This window comes from Anopheles merus, chromosome 3R (assembly GCF_017562075.2).
Source record: "Anopheles merus strain MAF chromosome 3R, AmerM5.1, whole genome shotgun sequence".
In the NCBI taxonomy this organism is placed as follows: domain Eukaryota; kingdom Metazoa; phylum Arthropoda; class Insecta; order Diptera; family Culicidae; genus Anopheles; species Anopheles merus.
This window is the reverse complement of record NC_054084.1, coordinates 17,752,687-17,774,710: the sequence shown is the minus strand read 5'-3', so window position 1 is coordinate 17,774,710 and position 22,024 is coordinate 17,752,687. Positions and strand designations below refer to the sequence as shown.

Below are 22,024 nucleotides of genomic sequence, written 5' to 3'. Positions count from 1 at the left end.
CCATTTCACCTCCCGTAGGGATTTTCAATACGAGTTACTACGCATTGAGTTTGATTTATCATGAGAGTGGCCGAGCTGCTCTGTAAATATTTTATTCCTGTTCCCGAGCACGGATCCGTACCTTTAAAAAAGTGGAAGAGAATGTGAAACAAGATTTGCACAAAGAAAAATTCGCAGACATGAAAAATGGAAACATACAATACATTTCCATCCACTGCATTCAATGCATACAGATTGTGCAGAGCCCCATACGACCAGTCATACCATGTTGGGGTCTGTTATCTATCGGAAATGGAGAGTGAACCTTTCGCTCGCAACGAGTTTCAGTACCAAACTTTCATATCCTTTTTTTTGCTGGTATTACAAAAGAAAGGTAAACGTAGGACGTACTTGAATGTCAACAGATTCGCAAGAGTAGCACACAGAGCATGGCACTGTAATTGAATACATTTTGCAGGTTGGTTGCATTGAGATAAACGTCTTCCAGTTTCGTATGAGTGACATTTAAATGTGCCACTATCAAGTGTATGGCGTCCGTTTGGTTGGCATCATAAGTAAAACATTCAAAAATACACTTCAATAAGAGTACCTAAATAGCGACCATCAAGCAGTGCAACACGAGTCAGTAAACGTATCGCACTGTAAATTGTTCCAATAAAACTCGACACCAACCGATACGGATCTCGTTTCACATTAGGAGAGCTAAGCGTCAGAGCCATCTATTCTCGGTGCAACAACCACCAAAGCCCGGTTTGTGAACCGTAACCGGAACGTTTATCCAGCCCGGTAAGGAGATTGCATTTGCAGGTGCCATTCCTTCTGTGTGTGATTCTGTCCAATGCGAACTTCACTCCTTCACCAAGGGCAATTCGCTTGCAAGATTTGCTTAAAACACTCTCGTGTTTGATCACGATTTTAAATAAATAGCTGGAAGGAAATTGCTCTTTTGTTGGGTAGACAAACCGTGCTGAGAGATAAAAGTCGGCAGAGATAAAATCGGTTCATATCGTGCTGGTGCAAAACTGTGTGTTTAACAGCAACCGTTTTCAGCTCATCATGAGCTCCGGTCACGCGGGCAGGGTGGCACATGACGTGATGATCGAAATCACATGACTATCGCAATGACTACACGGCCTTGAACACACATGTATATAGTTGAGTTTGTTTCATTAGTTTATACCTCAAACATATTCGATTTATAGTAATGTTTTATAAATTCCTACAAACAAAGAAGCATTAATATAGTTTAATTCATTGTTCCTGCTGGGTGTTGTGCTAAAGAGTCGATGACATAATTGTTCGTCTGTGTCGGTCGTAAGCAGTAGCCAGCCATCGTTTGTAACGTGTGTTTCGTCTGATGGCGTTATTTCAAAGTTTACTCATCCATGGCAGTGAATAAAGCTGCTACCGCGTGTGTTTCTATTTCAGCCCTCTTTCACGAAACACACACCTTAGTTGTAGTGATACATTGTCGGACGTTGTTTGTGTGTGTGTTACTGTAGGTCGATGATGAGTGGTGAAGGAATTGATTTTCCGTTCACGAAATTTGTGCACCGCACCATGAAAGCTGTCTGTTTGTGTACTCCAGTGCTACTGCTGTTGCCATTCACATCGCCTTCCAACAGCATCTTCTCGCTCGTGCGGCCTTCCAAAACTCCTTTATGTGGAGCAGTGGCGGCGGCAGCAACAAATGCTACTAGTACTTTCGATTGGCCCAATCCTATTGGAGAGAAATTTGGCGCCGGTTCGCATATTAATAAATAAAAGAAATCATGCTGCTGTACGGATTTGCGGATGAGGAGCAGCAGTGATTAATAGTGCAAAGATTTTTACAACCCTAACTGCAGGAGGGGCATCGTTAGTAAATTAAATTCAAGCGCCATATTCGCGTTCATGCACCTCTGGACCAATAGCGCCCAGCTAAGACGGAGTTGGGAAAGTTTGGGTTAAAATCCTGATAACCATCTAACATCGGTGGTTAATTATATCCAAACCCATACCGTCGCACGAATGGGCTCAAAAAGTCAACCGTGAACATTATCACGCGTTATTGTGAAATTGTCATCATTAGAATTCAACGACCGTTCTGGTCCGGTTAGAATAGTATGCCCCGTTCTGAAAGGTGTGACATAACAATCCAGGCAACGCGCAATAATGGACATGTTCCTCTCAAAATCGGCCCCTGTAAGGGGTTGTTTAAGTCCTCTCAAAAAATTCTTATTTATGGGTGTAGTGGTAATCACCATGTTACTCCCTCCGCTACCACCACCATCACTACATGCTCACCTGACCAATAGAGCACGGCCGGGTGATTTGGTGGCCACGGTACTGTAACACGAGCCAAAAACACATAAGCAGACCATTCGCCACGCCAGTACGCAATCAGCGTGAAATTCACGGACGGGGTTTTTTTTTCTCCTTCGTTTGGTTCAAAGTTTCAATGCTCCTACGCTAAAAACCTCCATTCGGTTGGCCCGCTGGCGCACGGTACTGTAACGAGGCGTTACTTTTGCATGGGTAGGCGCTATTACGCTCGTTTTTTCGCTGTGTTTTTCCCTTCTTCTTTTGGTAAGATGGCAGTATTGTGTACCTTTTCTCAGCTTGACCTATTCCTCTACGCCGGCGGTTCGAACCATCATTTGCATTAAATTTTCATCAACAACAGCCACCGTAGCCTAACGGGGAGAAAATGTACGGGAAATCGATAAGCTTGCTATATCTTTCCCCTTTTTCCGTAAGACCCTGCAAAACAGGTAGCAACAGTACCGGTTACTGCAGCAACACACACACAGTTGTACGGAATCGATTCCACATTCTGGGCGACCTTCAACTTCCTGCCGGCAGGAAGTGGAACGCACAGTTCACTCACAGTGGGTCTCCTCTACAACCATCTCTTCCTTCCCTTGGAATAAAAAAAAAACCCTGTTCCGTGCCTCTGAACACGTTTGGGAGGTAGGCACAGCACATAATGGGAGTTGTTAATCGCATCTGGCTCTGGGCCTGTGCGTTATCATGCACTGCTGTGATGGATGAAACTAAAAGAGAAACAACAAATGATAATGGATAAAAGCGAACACAAGGAGGGGGAAAACATGATGAAACAAACTTATCGAGGGAAAAACAACGTAAGAAAAACGCTACCTTCTTGCGAAATCGTACGGCGGCGGTAGTGGAATGGTTATAACGCACACACGCGTCGTCGTTCGTGTTCGGTGCAACAGAAACACCCCGCACACCGTCTCCGATGGCTTTAGATGAAAAGTTACGACCAAAACGCCAGCCACCGAAGGACACTCGGTTCGCTGCCGTTCGCTGGGGACTGTTGCGCTAGGAAAACCGCCAACATGGACCACAGGAGATTCCTATCGCTTAGGAAATGGAACCGTATCCTTGCGCTGTGGTGCGTCCAGTCACAAGTACGGCAGCTTGACGCCTGAAATATCTGCGCTTGATCGAGTGCAAAAACACAGCCACACAACACTCAACCTAGGGCAGCCGTATACGTAATTCGACATTGAAACATTTGGTTCCTACTTCCAGACGGTTCGCGCGCACACACACTCACTGTTTCATTCGCTCAATTGAGCTGAGAGATGATTAATATCATCAATACGGACTTCACATGCAAACACGCGCGGCCGCACACAATCGCACACGCACATTTGTCGTACCCCTGGTGCTGTGAAATCTAACGGGGGATGCTATTCACGGCGGAAGGGGCAGTAGCATTGAACAGAGGCAATAGGCACAATATTGCAGCAGCACGGAATTTTACACACTTCATCAGCCCCTTCGATGCGTCACTCGCTGTTGAATGGCGTCACGTTTTCGATGGAAAATAAAGCATATGGTGGTGTAAAACGAGAAACAATAACTATACCATATAGTGCGAATCGTTCGCGATTCTTTTGAGCGGCACAAAACACACGGAATTGGTGGAAAACTACAGGGAAAATTTCACGAAATCACGGAACGCAGCTCTGTGTGCACGTCGGGTGTTGTGAATGTTTACCGAGAACTGAACGCGATTGTAAACGCCACCAGCCGAAGTCTGACAGTTGCCGACAGCACTTTCGAACATGACACGAACAGTTCGAACTAGAGACGGACGTGTTTTCAAACTTTTTTAGTGCAAACAACTGTAGAGAAGTAGTGAAATTCACATAATTCAAATAACAATGCAATAAAACAAATTTATAAAATATCCACAATTGACAACATTGGAAAAATGCATCTTCTTTCTTTGATTATTTGTTGTCTACAGCGCCACCTAGCGAGCGCTAGCGAAAGCAGTGATGTTTCGAAATTGTTTCGTGAAGCATAAATACCGGCAAAAAGCGCCCGGCTGCTTATGCAATCCGCGCTACATAAGGAAACGCTCCATGTATTAGTTGGTTTAAAGAGTTTTGCTTGCTATTTTTCCTGTTTGTTTAATTCTACCGACGCCGAAAGGGACGATTCGTTTGTGCATTATTCATTAAAAGTGTTTAATTTAATCCTGTCACAGACGAACGCAAATTAAATTTTCGTCGAGGCTGACATCATGCCGTAACACGCTCGGTTTGGTCACGCAATTCATACGGGAGGACGTTGAAAACCAACAAACTGAATCAGAACCCAAACTAAGATGTGGCACGAAGCAGAAGAAACTTATTCTAATATTAACATGGGCGGTGACAAACTAACACCACCAACATGCCACGGGTTCAGTTTGTTCTATGCTGCATGCTTAACCAACACAAAGCCAAAATTGGCCGCCGCCCGGACAAAATGCAAAAGGACATTCGAAGCGCTTTACATAAGTAGCACACAAACTACGCTATCCAAGGCTAGGATTACCTTGGGACAAAGGTTCCCAGCACGGAAATATGTCCGATCGATGACAGTGGGTTCCTATTTTTAATGCTTCCTTAACACGGTATCAATCGTTTGGATAAAGCAAGAGAAGCAATTCCCGGGGGTGGCGTAGGTGCCTTATCACAGCGGAAATTAATTTTTGCTGCACAAAAGAAAGACATAACAAGAGTTCTAATTGCTAGACGATAATTCAACTGGGTTCCTGTTCCTATTGTAGATAATTTGTACGGCTCTTCAACTCAGGGCTTAAAATGTATCTCAAGAGCTTAATTCGCTTGAAGAAGCTCCATTAACCCTATAGTGATAGTGCCGTGCTGCTGTGCTCTACACCGATTAATTACAAAAGGCAAATGAAAATCCAATAAACAGTAAAACGCATTATCGGTTCCCATTTACACTGCTGCTGCGCTGTTCCGGCACACTTGACGCGTACAATTTTGCATTTGCGAATAAAAACAACAACAAAACCTCACGTGAAAGCCATAAAAAAGCAATGCAATTTTGCGATCCATAAAATCGCACAGTATCGCAGCGAGGTTCGTTGGTTTCGCTTTATGTGTGTGTATCTGTTTGTGTTGTTTAAAAGATGGCAGGAAATATGCACATTTCAAGCAAGACAGGGAAAAAAAAGAAATGAAAAATTGCCACAGCGGAAAAAAGCCGACTTAATGGAATCATATGGGAAAAGCTCAGCGAGTAGCTCACTGCACCAAAACCAAAGCCAAAAGCCAAAATTTCTTACTGCTCCCTCAATATTGGTGCCAACGACAGAGCTGAGAGCTCTGAAGTAAGTTTACTTTTAGAAAATGAATTCATTATTTCATGCCAGGCCGGGATGATGATAGAAGAGTGAAGTTGGAATTTGATTTAACGGAATGGATAGAAAAAACCTTTAACCGGCGGCAGAAAGTGAAAAGGGTTTTGGAATTGAACGGCAGTTTTTCTTTATGTGTCTATTACACTTCCACTTTCTTGTTACAGTTTGCTTCCGCCACAAGGCCACAAGGCCAAGCGCAGCAGCATTGGTGAGGGAATTGGAAATTGGGTAAATACGAATAATTTAATGCTTGTACGGCGAGGCAGGGTTTAAAAAATAGTAGACGAAATGAGCCAACGCAATGTATGGGTACACTATTTCTACGCCCATTCAAAAGTCAACACAAAACACACATCCGTTTAATTAGGAGAAACAAATTCATTAGCCAAAACGTGCATTCGTTCATCGTAAAAGGGCGGCTGAATAGCGGGAGAGGTATAGGGCCTCCGGATATGATTAGATCTCCATGGGGGAAGTCACGATTTCTTAGATAACGTTATCTAATCATCTTCACCTTTACCGGGAGCCGAGGGATGGAATGATCATCTCTTATTAACATAGCGCAACACACACAGCATCATATCATAGTGAGCTCTCTTTCTCAAAACATGATCAAGGAAGAAGAAAGTACACTAACCGGTATGTGGGGTGTGTTGATCATTTGACAAATTAGAAGCTCTTTGGTCGTTTGCAATAAGACGCTAATGACGATCGTAATCGGAAGACACCGCAACAGGTATCGCGCACTCTACGACCATGTCGCTACTTCTTTATCTAATAGGCATCATGGATAGGAATTACTTTGCATCGAAGATATTCAAATTGATTTACCCTGAAACCCATGAAACATTATCGGCAGCTAGTCACAGGAGCCAAAGATCGTACAAGTGAAAGGACACAAAACCTTTGCCACCGTATAAACCAACCAACCATCGTAGAAGATAGATGTTTACGGGATCCAACTGGTCATTGGTTTGCCAAATCTTGTCCATACTTTTAACGATTTGCACACACAAACACACACGGTCACACGACCGATAAGACGGCTGGAGGGTCTTGTTTGCACACAAAGTGTTTGGGGCCGCGTGCTGCACGAAACCGTACGTGCAGGAACGTATCGCCCGTAAGTCTGGCTGTAGCTTTCGTTTGAAGTAGCCACCGTGCGGGGACGGATGGATAGGTGTGATGCATGGTACACACGGAAGCATTCCCACATTTGGCACAGCGCCGATAAAAATGCTAGCCCCTGCTTGCAACGCACGACATTCGTCATGTTTTGACAGCTTCGCAGAAGAAAGATATTACGCAAACGGGACCGGTTTTAATCCCAATCCCCTGTTGTGTGTTCATGTTCCCCTCCCAGGCAAGCCCCGTCTGTTCTTTCGCATCGCGAATAATCACCCGAAAGGAGTGGCCACTGCACACTTCTTCATGCGGGAAGACAAAAAGGAACGTCGTCTTCGTCGTCATTACCAAATGAAAAGGTCCCCAGCCACCAAGAAACACCTTTCTCTTTGCTGCCTGAAAGTGAAATGATTGCTGGATGATGCATTGTGATGGATGTCAATCAACCAGATTTCGTTGAACGTCCTCCTGCCGGCCGTGATAAGAGAAAAAGGTTAGAGATGAAGGATAGAGGAGATATTATCAATGGTCTAGTGAGATTTGATTGCAGGTGTTGCAGCTAATTCTAGGATGAAAAGACGCTACTCTAATATTGCAAGCTGTGATCTAGCTATTTTAACCATACTGGTCCACAGCACATCCATCTACAGTGACCAATTATTTAGTTTTCTCACCATTTCCCACAAAAGGGGGAAGGTACGGTTGGACAACTTTCGCCGACAGTAGATAAAAATATTGATATAGAGCCGTGCGGTGGGTTGTGCCGGTTTTCCTTCTATAGCCACAGGCAGGGCTGCAGAAATTATGGCAATATACTAACGCTATCGATGACACGATGCTAAGCTGTGCGACGAGGCTGAGAAGACGCTAACTAATGATAGCCTTCCCAGAAGGCCTGATGGACACAGCTTCATCGACGTTGGTACTAGAGCAAGAGCAGTAGCAGCAAAATGGGCGTTTCTATTTTTGCAAAGCTGCAGATATCAGCCCAGAAGCACTTTCGATTTTTTGACACCGCACGTGATTCCATTGTACATGCTATGGTACTCTGTTTTCTGTTTGCATTTTTAATGGCATGTTGCAAAAATTTATCGCAACAAAAATGTAGATCGCATGCTCTAACGATACGATCACCAGAGCTGAAATACAAACTACCAATTTACGTGCCGATAAACCTTCCAAAAATGTCGTTTATGCAAACAAATTCCACGAAAGTTGGGCAACATCATCTACATTAATTTACCAACATCTATGATTGGTAGTTCAGAACAGAATAATACTCAACAGACTATTTCAGATCTTACTTACTGCTATAAGACCTTTGTAATAAGCCCTGTAAATAGGTCACCGCATCATAGGATTACTCACCTGAAAGAGAGAAAAGAATGTGAGGTTAAATACATTTTATAACGTTCAAATATTGTTTAGCAGTGTAGAATTCATACAGCATTTGGAACTATAGGCTTCAGAGCACTTAAGAGCTTTAATCTGAATTTATAATTAATTATCTGGAGCTCTTCGTCACAAACCTAATTAAACCACTCGCTAGTCTACATGACACATTAACCCAACATAAATAATGCAATAAGGCAAGTACAATCTATGGCACTAGGCCAAACAAACACGATCTGATTAATAGTAACCTAGACCTCACGTTTGCTACGGCTCTCCTCCTAAAATGCCGAACAATCTAGGTTACAAGAAGTCGAAAAGACAAGAAACAGGAAGAAATGACACCACACAACCACAACACTTTCAATGCATCGAGGTTGACACTGCAGTTCCCGACCCTCTTGTCCTCCGACACGGTTGCAACAATTGCATAAAAAAGAACAAGACGCATGACCGTGGTTAAGCAAGATCGAGTATCATTACGTGTCGGCCAGGGTCTTGCGAACATAATTAGCACCGTTTAAGCCTCTGATGTGACACTGCCGTCGTCGTCTTCGTTGCGATTGACCTACCTTTCTCACCTCCCGTTGCACCGGGCGAGTTGCTGTGTACTACTTTCAGGTAGGGCAGCCCGTTGGTTCCTCGCGCCACATAGTACGGATAGTCGGGATACTCTCCCGACAGGCTGCGCTTGTCCTCTTCGTCGATAAAAACGGACGGATCGGGATGGATCCGGTCGGTGTTGCTTTTCGCCAGCGATTCCAAGCTAACACCGTACAGTGCCTTCACTAGGGGCGTTTCTATTGATTCGCACGATCGCTGAAGATCGGGCACGCTGCCACCCAGCCGTTCGCGCATTCTTCGCATCCGATCGGATGCTTCCAGCTCCAGTTCCAGTAAGCTCGGTGGCTCTTGTTCGCTCTCCTCCACGCTGCCGCTGCTGCTGTGAAAGAGCGCCCTTGCTCGACCCAAGGAGGATCTTCTTCTCGTAGCATCTGCCGACGGCGGTACCGCCTCACCTTCCGAGGCACCGCTGGTGATGACGGTGGCATTGCTACCACTTTCCTCGCTAATACTTCTTAAGTAGTTTGAACTATCGTTTAAGGATGGCGGCACGTTGCAAAATACTGGCGTCTGGTTCGACTCGTTGTACTGTAGGAAGCGCCGCAGCTGGCGGAACTGGAAATGCTTGCTCTGCAGGTGCCGCTCGAGCACGGTGAACGTGTTCTGGAACCCGCGGCTCGAATCGCTCGGCCGGCTGGAGATGGACGCCGGTTCCGTCGCCTCGTCTGCCAGCAGGCCACCCTGGTATTCATCGGCACTAGCGGCACCGATCAGCGAAGAGAGCGAGCTGGCCCGTCCGACCACAGACGCTCGCGATCGGGCATCTCCGGGCCGCAGTGGCGTACTGTTTACAAACCCATTGCCACTCTGTCCGCCAACATCTGCCAGCGGTTCACTGCTGAACAGCTTCCGGTAAACTTCATCCTCATCAGCTGTTGCATTTCGAACGGCAAAGGCTGCGGCGGTTACACTTTCGCGAATCACACTCGAGTCGGTAGTATCGACTACCGGAGGCACTGTAGACATTATTGCTGCAGGACTGGGACACACTTCCGAACGCTTGACGGATCACATTCTTCCAGAGCGAAGCACGTCGTTACCAACCAACAGCCAACCGCTCTAGGCCGAATCTCGTGACCAACTAACTGTGTGCGCGCGCACCAGGACCAGGACACGTCTTGCACTTTTGATCACTTGTGCACAATAATAATTATAGCTGCCGCCGGGTCACTTCCCTCCATGGACGCACACACACGCACACAATCACTCTTCAAGCCGCTTTTCCGACCATCCACTGCACATTCTCTGTGGAGTCACACACTATTGGCGATCGAAACTGGTTCCCTTCTGCTGTGGCGTGTGGATGTAATTTCCCTTTTTTCGTTGGTGGGGAGGAAATAAAAAAAAACACTCTTTTGTTAGGAACAGAGCCCGGTCGAGCTGTGCGATTCACAGATGGCATTCGGACACAGAAGACAAGCAGTAGCAGTAGCAACAGCAGCAGCACCAACAGCAAGTTCGAACATGAAGAACTACAATCTTTTGGACCACAAAAAAGCATACCTTGGCAGGAGCTGGAATGATCCCTGCATTGGATCACTTGTTTACGTTGTTCACTTTCGTTGCATGAAATAACATCTCCAGAAGTGGAAAAAGCAACTCTGCCGTTTCGCATAATAATAAACGCACAATACCATATCCGATGAGCGATGTAAAAAGGGCTCAATGGAAATCGGAAACCTTTCTGTGGTTGTTTCAGTATGGTTTCCTCACTTGCACACTTTAGGAGTTTTACAAAAAGGGAATCGAATGAAATTTAATCCCAGGTTAAATGTCACGTGCCGCCTGATCTGTTACAAGCCCGGCACAACTGACATGCGGTCGCATCGACGAAACATCGCCATCGAAATGAATAATGCAGCTGCAGACGGGGGTTTTCACCATGATTGGTCCGAATCGACATAACAAGAACATGGTGGAGCTTTACAACGTAAAATACTACGGTGCAAGAATGCGAATATTGGTGCGTACGTGCCGAACGGCATGGCGCAGCAGCAGGTACTACACTACACTCTTTTGGAGGGAAAATTGCCGGACATTTGGTTTATCAGGCGAAACAAGAATGAAGCAAACAAGGTGAACTAGCAAAGTGTATTTTTTGCGATTGATTACCTCGTTATCAAGTAAATTATAGTCTCGGTTGTTTGTCTGAAAATGCCTTTTGGTTTTGTTGTTGCAAATAACCGGTGTATTCTGGGGACTTCCAGTGAGTCCAGATGAGTCTTTTAAGATATTTTTAATTCAAAATTGTGGTAGTTTCTAAATTTTGGGAGTGCTAACACTATTTTCAGTTTCGGCTTGACTAACTGTTTATTAGACTATTTTCCATTAAGTATATGATCCTTTTCAATTCAGATAAAACACCATCTTTTCATCTATTTTTGTCCCATTTCTATGATTTCCATTAGTGGTCATATGTCATGTCGGCTTCTATCAAAAACGACACTTAATTATAGCTACTCGGTCACACACCTAAATTGTGTTTGCATATTGATATCCTGATCCATCGCATATCAATGTTTTTCCATCGAGAGCCCTAACATAATCGCGTCACAGATAGCAACTGAGCAGAACCGATTATCTGTCGTCCCCCACTTATTTTTGGGGGAGAAAAGCTGGGTGGCTTCATAAAAATCGACCCCGTCTGTGTTTTTGCTAGGAAAACACTGCTGTCATCCATATCTGATGCTATGTGGTTCGATACAGTTTTTTTCGGTAGAAACTTGACCAACTGCCATCACCCGAACGGTCCCGTTAATGGGGGTATCCGTCGTGCTTTAATCGATGTCATTAGCGACGACGCAGTGAGCATGAAATGAAAAGTTTCCACCAAACTGCTTCGAAACACATGGAAAGGTTTCTTTTTTTTTTGTTGTAAGCGATCTTAGTGTGTATCCACCCTCGTAAGATGTGTGCCGCTTACGGTAGGGGAACGAAGTATAGCAGGGCCACCCCGGCTGTGATTGTCTTGCAAGTAGGTTACAAAAGAAGGGCGATTAAAAGGAACAATGTCTGACTCAACAATATTGATTTCAAATTAATAATAAGTAAAAAATTTCATTAAATTTTATTTATTTTTAACTTGTCAGTTGACAGTAAAATAAGTTCATTGATAGTTGAAAACAGTCCCAGTTCTTCTCCTTTGAGATAACCACAGCAAGAAATGGTGCACAGCAACGGAAGGGCTATCGATTACATTGCGAGCTCCATTTACTCCAATAAAGTTGTATTTCTTCCATTCGATACGGGTCGGAAAACAACACAACGAAGCGAAGGAGGAGATTAGGTAGCGAAATTAATCGTCAGCAATAAAAGGCGATTAAACTGTGACCAATTGTGTACCGATTGACGGGAGGTTTTGCTCCTTACACTCAGCTCTAATTTGCATGCTTTAGCGTGAATTGGCTTGTACTAGTATAGATCATTCGAACTCAACGCTCGGCAGTATCAAAGTCATCCGGCAGGAGCATTGGCAAAGAAGTTGTGAGAAGTTACACCCACCGGTGAGCTTGTAATTACATCCCCCCGACTGACCGACGACTCAAGCAAGTGTGTTCACTTTTAGATCGTGTTACCGCCCGCTTGTTCGCAAATCTTTGCTAAGCGAAGAAAATCGATACTGGACGGACTGGGTTTTCCATATTTTTTTTTCTTGGGCTCACTTCAACACTGCGTGATATACCACATTCAGGCTGGAAGTGTATATGGTACACTCTTTTTTTATCGTGCGTTTGTTGACATTTCAGCGTTCGGGACGGTGAAGCTTTTAGCACAGCGAGTAGAGGCAAGAAAAACGCCTGTGGGATTGGGGTTAGCTAAACAATCTCAAAGTAAAGCTCGCTCACTCATATAGACGTTGGGACACACCTTGGAAAGTGTCATTGATCCTGGAGCGTCCTTTCGATCCAATTTATCACGTCCTTGGGGTGTTGGGATACTCACGGTGGAAGGATATATGCGCCGCGTGGCACCATTTTGTGAGGGGATGGAATAATAACAGGAACCACCAACATTATTTTAGTCGATATCATTTTAGGTTAATAGCGAAAGGTTAGGGGGATAAAAGTAACAGGCCAATTTTTCCTAACTCATTTGTTATATCTTTTACAAAAAAAACCCACATTTCCCTTTCTATTTATTGGAGATCGATTGATATGCGAAAGGAAACTGTTAGAACATTTTGGAAGGTTCGCAAAATGTTTGCCCAACATAAACCATCAACAATCACGTGTCTTTTCCCCTCGATGGCTTAACTAGATCAGCGAATGTAACGCACTCCCTCTCCTTAGGAAAGCGTTTAACGCTACTGTTTTCTACTGCATCACCACGATACGCTTTCAAAATGCATTTCAATCAGGCCCTGTTGGTTAACATGACACTAGCGTTGGATGTTTGGCTGTGGCGACAAAAACGAAAACGTTCAAGGTAAAATGGAAAATAGTTTGATTTTCTCTTACAGCCTGAACACTCTCCAAATGAGACGAGGCACACATTTATGGGATCAATTAAATGAGAGTATTTTACCACAAGAATTCAACCCCTGATTCGTGGCTAAATGGACGTTTTGTTGCAGGAAGAAGAGGTATAACAAATACTGCCGTGGATGCAACGACATTTATCATCCTGCTAATGCCGTGCTTAAAGCACACTTTAGCATTATCTTATCACTGGCCTGCCCTATCATTAATCCATCCAATATCTGTCATCGTACCAATAAAAGTTGCGCTGCCTTCCTACGCCCCGTTTTCATCGGCGTGGTAAAATGCAAGCATGAGCGTATTATTGTGGCCACTAAAAAAAATCCCCATAACTTCCCCGATCGATGCGCTTTTCATCGTGCAAATTGCATCGTGATGGTGTGATCGATCGTCCGGGCATGTGCATGACTATGCAAAGAATCTGGGTCAGTTTAGAGAGGACCCCAATCATCACGGGATGCCACACAACAATTCCAATAGCTTTTCTTCCCTAATTAAGACTTAATTACCAGAGAGCTGACGGAACTCCAACAGCGCAGCGACGCTGAATACACAACACGAGAAACAGGCGCATTTTTAGGCAAATTTAATGCGCATTTCGGGTGGAGATTTTTATGATCCGGTAATGCAACGATCGAACCGATCCGTTCCGCAATCACTCACCGCCAATCTTTGTGTAGAAAAAAAGAAGGAAACACACCGAAAGACGATCACGGAACGATGACTATACACAAAAAGCTTGATAGATTTGGCGTAGTTGCGCATAGAAAACGCACCCCGCGCAACATGCGGGGCCGTGCCGCCGGCCAACGATATCGATAGCCAACGATACGCGTCCACGATCATCTCGAGCAGCGTCGTACGAGGAAGCTACAATTAGCCGCGTTATTATCAGTGGACGCGCTTTTGAAACTATTCCGACTCCAGTAGAGGCTGAATACACACACGCAACGCTATCATGGTGGCAATCATTTAACACACTCTAAACGTTTGAGAGAGTCTTTCGATTGAGGTGTTTCTGCGTTTCGTACCTTCGTTTCAAGCTCTTTCTTACCTATTTTACGGAAGCATAAATGCAATCTACACCACCTACACCTACCACAAACAGAAACTACAACCGAAGATGTGCATGCGCAACATGAAACTGCATGTGATGATCATCCGTATGCAAGCGTGTGTGGGCAGCAGTTAGTGAGGAGAAGAGTATTTTTTGGAACATTCAACATTCTGCGGGGACAGCTCCCGGTAGGTAAATTGATCGCATATGTGACGGAATGCACCACAAAATGCCGATTGACCATTTGCCCGGGATGAGCGTGGTGTAGTTTATGTTTCATGCAACTGTCACTGTCGTATGTTGAACTAATTTTAAAACGACAGTACAGTAAGCTGACAGGTTACCTTTTAATCTGGACCATTTCATTCTGCCTTTGTGTGTATGGCTGACGTTAAACCGCAGCGTGATTTACGATGAATGCATGGCTGTGCAGTTCGTCCGAGATGATCGTTGCGACCACACGCTCACGGATTATGTGGTCACTTGTTGCGCCACCTACACACAGCACCGCCGCGAGCTCATTAGCTCTCGCGGTGGACTTTATTGGGGGTGCAGTTTTTGTTATAGGCTTTATGGTTTGGTAAGCTGATATGGGTTTTAATGCATACTATATAGATGCAGAGATAGGAGGGTTTTTTTTCTTAGCAGCCTTTGCATGATATTGGTAATATTGAAGCCAACTTTATTGCTGCTATGACGATGTTCGATGCATTCGATAAGCATTAAATAACAATTCATCAGCAACCCTGATCTACGTAAACATCGTTCAAACTGACTCCGTCTATTCTCGGACGATCAGTACCAACGGAAGCACTCTATCGAATTCCAGATATCCGTTCGGTGGTATTTCCTAAAATAGCATCACAGCTTCCATTTCGTCCAATCCCAAGAGATGCTATCCTCTCCCAGTGAAGGTTTTGTGTAAACATTATCTGGAGATAATCACAAGCATATGAGTACCGACTCTCTGAACTCTTCACTTGGTCTTGAAATGAGTCCCTTTGCGTTACGTCAGAACCCTCGAGATCTTCATGAAGAGTACTTTGTTTAGGACTCAGCATCTTCCGAGACGTTGTCTATTTGTACACAGCAAACGAGAACAAACAAATGGAAGGAAAAGAGCGTCCCCAAGCTCAAATCTCCAAAACCATAGATAAAAATGTCCAAACATTCAGTGCAAACATTTACCTCCAGGAAGCTTAACTTCCGCTTTTGGAACCATTTTTTGGGGGATCATGCTTTCCTGTTCCTTCTCAACACCCAGTTCCATAGTTTCAGGGCACGAGGTCATAACTCTGTCGTCAGGTAAAATTGTTCAAGATGTTCATCTTACCAATTCCAATAGCGCCACCCATGACGCCCCTATAATTTCAATTTATAGGTCACAAATGCTGGAACATCATGTCTTTTCGACATAAAGCAGAAGCCTGGACAACTTTAACGGTTATACTTGATGTTTCACTGACATCAGGAACATGACCATATATATGCAATTCAACCGACGAAGACGACCATGGCAATGGGAGAGAAACGAAAATGTAAACGCCTCGTAAACGCTTCGAAAGCGACCCAAGTCAATAGAATAATAATGCCGGCGACTAATGATCCGGACAATTAGTCGGATTTCTTCCGCCTGTACCCCTTAGAAGGAGAAGGTGCAAATTATAAAATCACGAAAATTCATTAACACCCGGTGGCCTGGATGATGGTTTGGTTTGACATCTCTCGCAAGATGTGCATGGCGATTCGAAAGCCCTTTTCAAGGCACGGAAGGAAAGGGTCAACTTGTATTGAAAAAAAAACGATGATGATTTTACTAATAGCTAAGGCAAGGGAGAACACACCAGCGGACTCCAAAAAAAGGGTGTAGTAAAAAAGCTATCAAGCAATGTGCCGACAATGGCTAACGGTTATGATAATGGGTCTTGTCAAACATGTAATTGACATCATTTCTGTGCGGTTTTACATTCTCTCCTGTACCCATGCTGGTTCGAGATTAAAGGTCTAAGGTGGAACTTCGCTTAACCTTCTATTAAAGCCACCTTCAAAGTCACATCAAAGAAGTGTCGATGAATTAGTTGACACCTTTTTTCAATTTTTAGTCAGGCTGTCTATTAAAATGTATGTCTTGCTTTGTACTCAACATTACCATTTATATAGGCTCTATCAGGTAGGTGAAGATGAAGCAATATGATCATGGTATGAATTTTAAATTAAATAAAGCTCTGAAGAGAAACCATGTTTATGTGCCATCTTATGCGATGTTCGTAAGATGATGCTGTGTGTTCAATGAGTCAACTACTTTAATGAAAAAAATTGATGTAAAACTGATTTGGGAGGTCATTTTCAATTTTAACCTCATTGGTCAAGGTATTCAAAATCTTCTTCAATAAAAGGAATCAAAATCTTCTTTACATTGATGTCAATAACTACCAAATTATGGTGCCGTTACGTGCGGCTAGTTGAAAACAATTTTTTTTTCCTAGCAAAAACGTGACATCACACACTGCTTGAAAATCACCCTTTTTATTTACACGTAAAGAAAAAAAAAATGTGCAAAGTTATAACAGGTAAACTACACGCGTACTTGTTTTTATCAATGTGTTATTTCACACACTCAAACAGTGTGCAAAATCCAGGGATTAGAAAGATGTCGTGTCACAGGGTTGTGGGGCTGTTTGTAGTCGGAATTTGTTTACTCATCCAACCCCGCATCATTCCCAACACACAGCTGATCGTTTTTAAGTGTGCACTTTTGCTGTTTCTTTTTCCGCCTCTTCTTCCACGAGTATAGGCGAGTAACAAGCGTCACCAATTAACTTAACCATGCCACCCAGCAGATCAGTCGCCCCACGTTCAAGGGTGCCTATTATCTTAACCGGTGGCATTACAAAGTCTTCCCTGCTGCCCCTTCCCCACCTGTGTAGCCTCTCCCCAGAGTGATGAAGAGATAGAGTCGTTTTAAACCCGTGATACGCCTAATCTTATCGCCACCACACACGCGGGTTTTGATGATAATACCGGTACCTTGTGTCTGGAGATAAAAAGAAAACAAGATTTCGCCTTCAAACCGTATCACCATCATGGAGAAAAACGAGGAAAAAGTAGTACGAGTGCGATCACCGATCAAGTTGTGGAGGGCGGAGGGTGAAAAGGAAATTTGTTTGAGCAACCGAGATTTTCCCTTTTTCCCCTCGTCCACCAAAACGCCTCATCAACACCCACACATCATCGGTACTGTTGGGCCAGTGCCCAATCCCCCTTCAGTGAAAAGATACACACGGAATACGCAAAAAGATGATCGTGTGTTATGCTGCATGTTACAGTTATTTTTTCATCAAGACCATTAACACCGGCAGTAGGCAGCAGCAATCGAATGCGTTTGACTCCTTTTTCCGCAAGCTAACATCACATGCCGTACCCGAACGTTAGTAGTTTTTGTTTTTGCTCGATTGCATCGACCCCAACGCTACACTGTTGGGGAAGGAACGTTTGGCGAGGGGAGGGAGTTTGTCGGGTTGGAAAATCACTCCACCTCTCAAGAAAAGCCAAGGCCGTCGTCACTACCCCCAAACGCTTGAGGAGGCAACATGAGAGGCTCTGCCGGATGAGTGGTGGTGCTTCAATTTTTTCCCTCTCATCGGTCGGATGCGTTCAACCGACTCCCGCCCATGGAGGCTCCAAATTTCTCTCCATTGGTTTTTCGTCCTCACGGCGTCCGAAAACGGTGTGTGCTCCACACACACAATTTCCCCGCGCACGCTCCTCAATAGGCGAGTTGGTGATGTTGGCTGGTTACAACCAAAACCAATAGTCACCGCCACCGAGAGAGGGAGAGAAAGAGAGATTTGCTCCATTCACGCGTAATGAAACTGAAAATCCGACAGAAACAACGACAACCCGAGAAGGAGGGTGGGGGTCTACAATGACGTTTTGGGGAGGGTGCTTCGGTTTCAATGCGCTTTCTACACGGTCGAAAATGGACACAGGCTGACATACGCGACCACTGATACCAAGGTGGTGGGTGGTGTCCGCAAAGCCCGCGAATGTTCTCCGGCATCCGATTGCGACCGTAAAAAGGTCGTTCGGTCAGGAAATGGATAACTAACAGCGATGCGTTTGCGACGTCATTGTGAGATTTTGTCCTTGAAAAACTATTGCATCTCCGTAAATTAAAGGCTCGCTCTCTCTCTCCTGTTTAGGAGACGATGCAACGATGCAGTTTGTAATGGATGCGATTTTGTGATGAGAAATGAGAAGAGTTCCCGCAGTATCATCTTCGTTGTTAGATTGTAATGCTGCTTCGACTGTTGCTGTTGCTGCTGCTGTTAGTACGAACATCCAGATAGAAATACAGCAGCTTGATGACTCCATGCGATTGTTTAATAGCAATTGTGTCGCTCCTTCTATTTCACTTCACAGTTTGGTAACACTTTTCCGACAGAGATACATCTAACCCAAAGGGACACGTAACAGTAAAGCTTTTTCCGTGCTCTCTGCAGAATTGCGCCGTGTTGTTGCTAGGGAGACGATCGCGTACACTACACTCCTTTACCGACCTTTCGCGTGCGTCGTCCCGGCTGTACGCGGTGAAAAGCGCTACCTTCGTTTTTTTCGACAAACCAACGGATAAAACGAAAACCCATCGAAGTATGCCTCGTTTTTGTTGTTGTTGCTTTCGGTATTGATGATTTTCACTATCTTTTGTTTTTCACGCTCGCTTTGCACTCACTTTTCACCGGTGTAAAACCAATTTTACCATTCTAATTTTAATTCTAGCGTGCACTTTCGAAACTCTGTTTGCGATTACGTCGGTGCCGTGTCGCGGGTGCCTCTGGGGTAAGCAGATTTTTCACGCACCGGAAATACACACCGCCGCACGAACCGCACGGAAACTAAATGGATGCACCGGGGTAGCGACGACACAACACTGCATCGATCGGTGCACATTTAAGGCTCTTTTAGTAATGATTTTCCATCAATCATATCAGTAATGGCATAAATGCACAAACACACACACGTTATGCGTCGCTAAACCGGCTTTTTCTACCCTCATCAGTGCCCCAAACCAGGGGACAGGAAGAGCGTGTCAAGCCGCCGAGAAAAACGCGCAAGTAAGCACAAAACACCCTTACGGAACCGTGTGTATTCGTAATGCGCACGGCTGTAAAGGAACAGGCCGTCGTTGCCGCGCGTCGGGTTTGCCGAGAATTTCTATAAATACACTACATCATGTACGGCCAGGCCACACATGGACCCCGTTGCGTTGGGGTTGTAAGATCCGGCGAGACGGCGAGCCCCGTGGTTTTGGGACAGCTGACGGCGGACGGTGCGACAACGCCACCACGCGCTCTTCGCCGTCGCGCGAACGACGGATTCGATTTTGACTCACGCTCTCACAACCGCGAAATGGACGTCAGCGACGGCTGACTGACCTCAGTGGACCAGCGCAGCGTACACGCACGCCGGACGAGAAAAGTGAAGTACAAACACATATTCATACACACACGCTACACCAGGGAGGGGACCAGCGCCACTCCGCTTCTTGTAACTAACTCGCTCTGTCAGCAATCTTCTAGCGGAGAGAATTTGACCACCGACAGGCTAGGCAGAAAATTGATTAATCTGCATGGCACTCGGCAGCAACCCGCGCCCGGATGTTGTATTAGAACGAAGCATTTGTGCCACGGATTATGCACTTACTACAGGCACGCCAAATCGTAATTCAAACGCACACACACACCACGAGGTTCGTTTGCGAGGGGAAAAAGAAAACAAAACGATCACTCCGAAACGAAAAAAAGGCAAAGTCCTTTCCTGCACAGCGGCTCAAACCTAACCTTAAACAATCCGTACCATTCCGACCGACACACCGTGTACGTGAAAACAAACTAACACTGCGAACAAAAAGGCGCCCGGCTCGAGACGCATTCCAAACGCGCTCCCTCTCTCGCGCCATCGCAGTAGGGCAGGGCAGAGCAAACCGTTTTTGTGGAGCGAGCATGAGCGATTCAGCAAAGTCCTGCTTTGATTTTGAACAAAATGCAACATGTTTTGATGTAATCAACATTTTAGTGAACGTTTGTATCGAAAATTATTTGTTACCTAATATATACTTTATACTTTTTTTGTACGTTCGTAATAGGCTATTTGTTTACTCTCACTGGTAGCTAAAATTTTAGCAAAACTTGTACTTAATTTTGGCTTGTGAAATGTATATTATTATTTTATTAATGGATGTTACAAGGATGTTAAAAATGAGGTTTACATAGAATTCAAATATTTCTAAAATGTTGTCGTATTATTATGTTCATTACTATTAAATTAGTTTATTTTGTGCAACATATATCAGAACGATATTCAAATAAAGAACGAAACTAGGATACGAAACAACAAAATTAAATTTAAAATTATTTTAAATTTATTTTGAAGCTTTTTTACAGATGACTAGATTATTTAAAATATCTATTTGTGTAAAGATTGTAGATAGAAACTGGCATATATTTAGCAATTATCCAATACACACTGTTGTACGGAACCGAGCATAGCAGCATATCTCAAGTTTTCGCGTTTAGTGAATTCTTAAAGGAAAAGTGTTTATGTTATCGATTAATAGGTTAAGCAATATCGAAACATAGTTAAATTTAATAATTTTACTGCAAACTAGGTACATTTTGCGCAAATTTTATGAAATATGCGTTTCAGAAGTTAGAGAAACAGAACACAAAATATATCAAAACATTACACTATTCTCAAAAAAAAATATATAAGAAGTTGCCAAATTCAACTTGATGCGCTGCCTGTTACCAAAGTATTGTAACGAACATATAAAAAAATCATCCTATTCAAATGCAGGTTCAATTCATACGTACGTTGAAGTCACATACAGTTGCTCACCCCTGCCATGGAGTGTTTCTCTCAAATTCTCCGTCTTTTACATTCCACCACTTATACGGTGTGGTTCAGCTCCACCAACACACAGCGTGTTCGCTTCTCTCGATCGCTCCGTGTTCACGCACATCCTGCTAGCTCTACGGTACACATGAAGGGGCATACTCCCCCTTGGTAGCTAAAGTGTTAAACGGTCGCACAAACCCGATAGGAACCGATAGAAAGGCCGATCGGTTAGACACTGATACCAACGCAAACACATGCCCCGTTTGTGGCTCTCTCTCGAGTAACGTGTTTTTTCTCGCCGTTTGCTTTTTTCCTATTCCAGAACCGAGAGCAAGTACCAAAACCAGCTGACTCAACAGAGAGTAAGCGAGAATGGGCTGATTTGATACAGCATATCGAACGAGAATGTCACCGTACGTGAACTGTGAACATGTGATTCAACCGTCACCGGCTTCAGCGCGGAATGAATCGTGAAAGAGAGAATGCAAATTAACTGTGACAAATTTGTTCGCGTAGTGCTGCGAACAATTTTGCGCAACGACAATGCAAACACCACGTGGGAAAAAGGGTCACAATTCGCGAGTGTGTGTTTTAAATTCTAGTTCAAACTAAACGGTTCTATCGGCTACTGTAAACAGAGAGATATCGAGAGAGTCATTTATACTGAAAGAGAGAATACCAACTCTTGAATATGTTAAGCACCTCCCCATACATATTCCACCAACATTAACTCACCCCCTTATCAATAAGGAGGGGTTGATGATCTCACTGACACAG

At 44.3% G+C, this 22,024-nt stretch overlaps 1 protein-coding gene across 9 annotated transcripts in view; it reads right to left on the bottom strand.

The window, feature by feature from the left end:
- The window catches only part of LOC121597589 (trafficking kinesin-binding protein milt), an 87,851-nt gene that overhangs the window by 39,773 nt on the left and 26,054 nt on the right, over positions 1 to 22,024 (bottom strand). For 3 of the 9 annotated variants that reach the window (XM_041923449.1, XM_041923450.1, XM_041923455.1), the window contains exon 1: positions 3,881 to 4,028. The exons of 2 other annotated variants lie outside the window; for them this stretch is intronic. Coding sequence is in view for 3 of the 7 variants with exons in the window: in XM_041923446.1 (XP_041779380.1) it covers positions 8,764 to 9,781 (1,018 nt within the window). In the remaining 4 variants the exon portion in view is untranslated. 4 more of the 9 variants (XM_041923446.1, XM_041923448.1, XM_041923447.1 and 1 more) reach the window with 4 other exon arrangements.